The 1,297-nt window shown below is 49.3% G+C and overlaps 1 protein-coding gene across 1 annotated transcript in view; it reads right to left on the reverse strand.

Annotated features, from left to right (window-relative positions):
* Positions 1-213: 213 nt before the first annotated feature.
* Positions 214-1,297, reverse strand: part of SARC_01281 (hypothetical protein) — a gene marked incomplete at its 5' end in the record, with an annotated part of 1,983 nt that continues 899 nt past the window's right edge. The window contains one exon of the mRNA XM_014305027.1: positions 214-1,160. Within this exon, the coding sequence (XP_014160502.1) occupies positions 265-1,160 (896 nt within the window). The remainder of the gene's footprint in view (positions 1,161-1,297) is intronic.

The following is a 1,297-nucleotide window of genomic DNA, read 5'->3' on the forward strand; positions in this document are numbered from 1 at the left end:
ATCCCTTATAGTTATTTTCCATTTACGTACTTCAGGACTCACACCATGTACATCACCAGTATAAACTGTAACACCAGATTCATACGCAGACAAGGGTACCCGTTTGAATCTAAGTATATAATGGCAACAAGACTCCAGTATATATCACTAGCCGTCCCAAACACAACACCACTACACAGGCTTCAGCTTAACACAACACCACTCCACAGGCTACAGCTTTCGAACCATTTATTACTTCGCCCAGCAAGTGCGGCATGTCGCAGGTCACTTCATCGTCTTCTTGAGCTCGTTCATAAAGTCTAACAGAGAGTCTGACTTCATGTCCTCACCCGCATGCTGCGTGTTATTTAACTCGGCATAGCTACTTGCCACCGCCAAGGCATCGGCTGAGTTATAACCCCGGCCCCCATTGGCTGGATTACTATTGTTATTCTCGTTTAATCCGAGTTCTTGTCGTTCCAGCTGTTGCTGCAGTATCTGCTGCTGTCGTTGCCGTTGCCGTTGCTGAAGCTCTAGCTGCTGGTTCTGTTGGGACAGCACCTGCTGCGCCCGCAGTTGTTGTTGCATATCCGCCAGTGAACCACTCGAGCCCATCCCATTCGTACCGTTGCCTGTAGTTGTGTTAAACTCACCTCCCCCCAGTGACCGTCCGTCTGCGTATGACCTCTGCCCCTGACCCGGCCCCAGGCCACTCACAGTCCCATACTTCAGGTCTGATAACACTCCCGCGTTCATGAACATGTTTGGTCCGTTGCTCATGCTATCTCCGCCCGAGGTAAAGGAGTTGTATTGCTGGTTGGCGAATTCTTGTAGGGTCATCTCGGCCGACAGTCCCAAACCGCTCAGACGGGAGCCCAGAGCCTCGACACGGTTGTCTTTACCATTGCCGTCGCCGTTGCCATTGACGCTAAGACTGGCATATGAATCCATACCTTGTTGCTGTGCATGACTGTTATCTGCATTCCCATTGAGCGACGACATCCCGCACTGCCCCGTAGCGGTTGATAGGGATGGGTGGGAATGGGGTGAGACCTGCTCGTGTTTGATGTCGATTCTGCCTATGTAGCTTTCCAGGTTGCCGCTACTGCTAATATTATCGGTGCTTGGGAGACCGTTGCTGTTGTAGCTGTTGCTGCTGGTCAGACCCGGCGAAGCCAAACCTGCAGTCGAAAGGGGTGTGCACAGCAATGATCATGAATAGCCGCAAGAGGTAGATGGTTATACATACATACATACATACATATAATATATATATATATATATATATGTATATGCTATAGTATAATAATATATAGCT

The sequence above is a fragment of the Sphaeroforma arctica genome, assembly GCF_001186125.1.
Source record: "Sphaeroforma arctica JP610 unplaced genomic scaffold supercont1.49, whole genome shotgun sequence".
Taxonomy (NCBI): Eukaryota; class Ichthyosporea; order Ichthyophonida; genus Sphaeroforma; species Sphaeroforma arctica.